The 2,164-nt window shown below is 38.8% G+C and overlaps 1 protein-coding gene across 1 annotated transcript; it reads right to left on the reverse strand.

Annotated features, from left to right (window-relative positions):
• Positions 1 to 1,176: 1,176 nt before the first annotated feature.
• Positions 1,177 to 1,755, reverse strand: LOC136783791 (uncharacterized). The gene has a single exon (XM_066744059.1). It carries the CDS (start codon positions 1,753 to 1,755, stop codon positions 1,177 to 1,179), a length of 579 nt encoding a protein of 192 aa, XP_066600156.1.
• Between the last annotated feature and the right edge of the window lie 409 nt (positions 1,756 to 2,164).

The raw sequence follows: 2,164 nt of genomic DNA on the forward strand, positions 1-2,164 counted from the left end.
GAGTCAAAACTTTTGCAAACAAACAGCAAGATTAATGATGGATCCAAAAAGTGAATGTTTAGGATGCATCATACATTTTATACTCATGATAATCGATTGCTTTCGAAAGAAAAAGAATCATGAGTGAAAAAAAGAAACAGAAATTATATGTGCCTGGGGGAAAGGTTGTAAAAAGAGAATCAGGGAAAATCGTGAGTGAAGAAAAGAAACAACTGGTGCAAGAGTTACATGTCCCTGCGAGAAGAAATTTTCCACGACGAAAAGTCATAATACGTGGTTTCGATGATCTCTGGCAGGCTGACCTTGTTGATATGCGTTATTACGTTGATACTGGTCATCACTATATTCTGACAGTGATTGATACCTTATCGAAGTATGGTTGGGCAGTAGCGCTTAAGACAAAAAGTGGTAAGGAAGTGACCACAGCTATGGGAAAAATTTTAAAGAGTGGAAGATGTCCCAAAAATTTGCAAACTGATAATGGTAAAGAATTTTACAACAACGAGTTTCAACTGCTCATGAAAAAACGTGGAATAAATCATTACTCCACGTACAGCACGTTAAAAGCGTCAATAGTCGAGCGTTGGAATCGAACGTTAAAAACCGAAATGTGGAAACGTTTTACACTGGACGGTAGTTACAAATGGCGAAATATACTGCAACAGCTGGTAGATGATTATAACGCGCGAAGACATCGTACTATAGGAATGCGGCCCGTTGACGTGAAACCTGAGCATGCTGAGCATCTGCTTGCTACTGTATATAGCAACATTAAGATCGTTGGACGTACCAAGTTCAAGGCTGGTGATTTCGTGCGAATCAGTAAATACAAAAATGCGTTTGCTAAAGGTTACACACCGAACTGGACTACTGAAATATTTCAAATTACAAAAGTGCAAAGGACAAATCCTGCCACGTATCTACTTAGAGATTCTCGTGGTACAGACATACATGGTGGATTTTATGAATATGAACTTTTAAAAACAGGTAATCCTGATGTATACTTGGTAGAGAAGATATTGCGTAAGAAAGGGAATAAGGTATTTGTAAAATGGTTAGGAATGGATAAAACGCATAATTCGTGGATAAATAAGAATAATGTTTTGTAATAATAATAATAATAATAATAATAATTTATGTAATATATTATAATACAATAAATACAGCTATTAAAATCTACTCTTTTAACCTATAATGTCCCCAAGGTAGAGTCGCTACAGAACCGGGTGTTATGTGACGTTTATCGTCATACGGACTGAGAGCAATTTTTCGCTGAGTAGTGGAAAACACCTTGTGCAATTTCGAACGAATTAAATTTTGGTTACGGGACTGTACGGTGAAATTATCCAAACAATCCTTGTAGTCGTCAAAAGTTATGTTTCTATCGATAACATAACCTTTGACCCCCTTAGCCTTTTTGGTAATTTTCGTACAGTCCTGCACCTTAAAGGTATACATTTTCGCTCTCAATCCAACGAACTCGGTCATGATCTTTCCATTGTTCTCATCCTTCATTAGCCCAGGCACTTTTTTATTGACTCGAGGTAAGCCGTACCGATTATCAGCAGGGTAATCGCTGGTGTCGAATTTGACCAGATCACGTTTCATGACCGAGTAAACATCGTCACACTCGATACTGTACACTAGACTGTCCGTGTCGGTATACATCGCTTTACATTTACTGCCGAATGTAGGAAGCATATAATCGTAATGGAATTCATACAGACAGATCTTTGAAATATCTAAAATGCTCATGCCTACGTACACGGGCTTATCAAACTTCGCGGATAATTTCGACAATTGAATAGCGACCAAATTCTCTTTAAATATCGCACGACTGTGAAAATTCGGTTTGGAAAACAACGCTTCCGCCCCGTATCTTCCCTCCCACTTGGTTACGAGCCTCACGTCAACTCTATTCCTAACATTTTCCATAGTCTTACCAAATACTGCATTGTTCATTAGCTTGAAGAGATTCTTCTCGAAATCGTTTTTCGAGGCTGTCCGCAAGCGTGTATTTAATTCGATATACGCCTTCAGCCAGGTGGACTGCCGGAACTTTAAACCGCGATAAATGCGTTTTAAGACGATACCGTTACGTATACACTGCTGTAGAGCACGGTAGTGTATCACATAACGCGTCTTATCGTCGACGGTTGCGAGC

This window comes from Prorops nasuta, unplaced genomic scaffold (assembly GCF_024137725.1).
Source record: "Prorops nasuta isolate Cenicafe-Biocafe unplaced genomic scaffold, Cenicafe_Pnas_1.2 PNAS00035, whole genome shotgun sequence".
In the NCBI taxonomy this organism is placed as follows: Eukaryota; Metazoa; Arthropoda; class Insecta; order Hymenoptera; family Bethylidae; genus Prorops; species Prorops nasuta.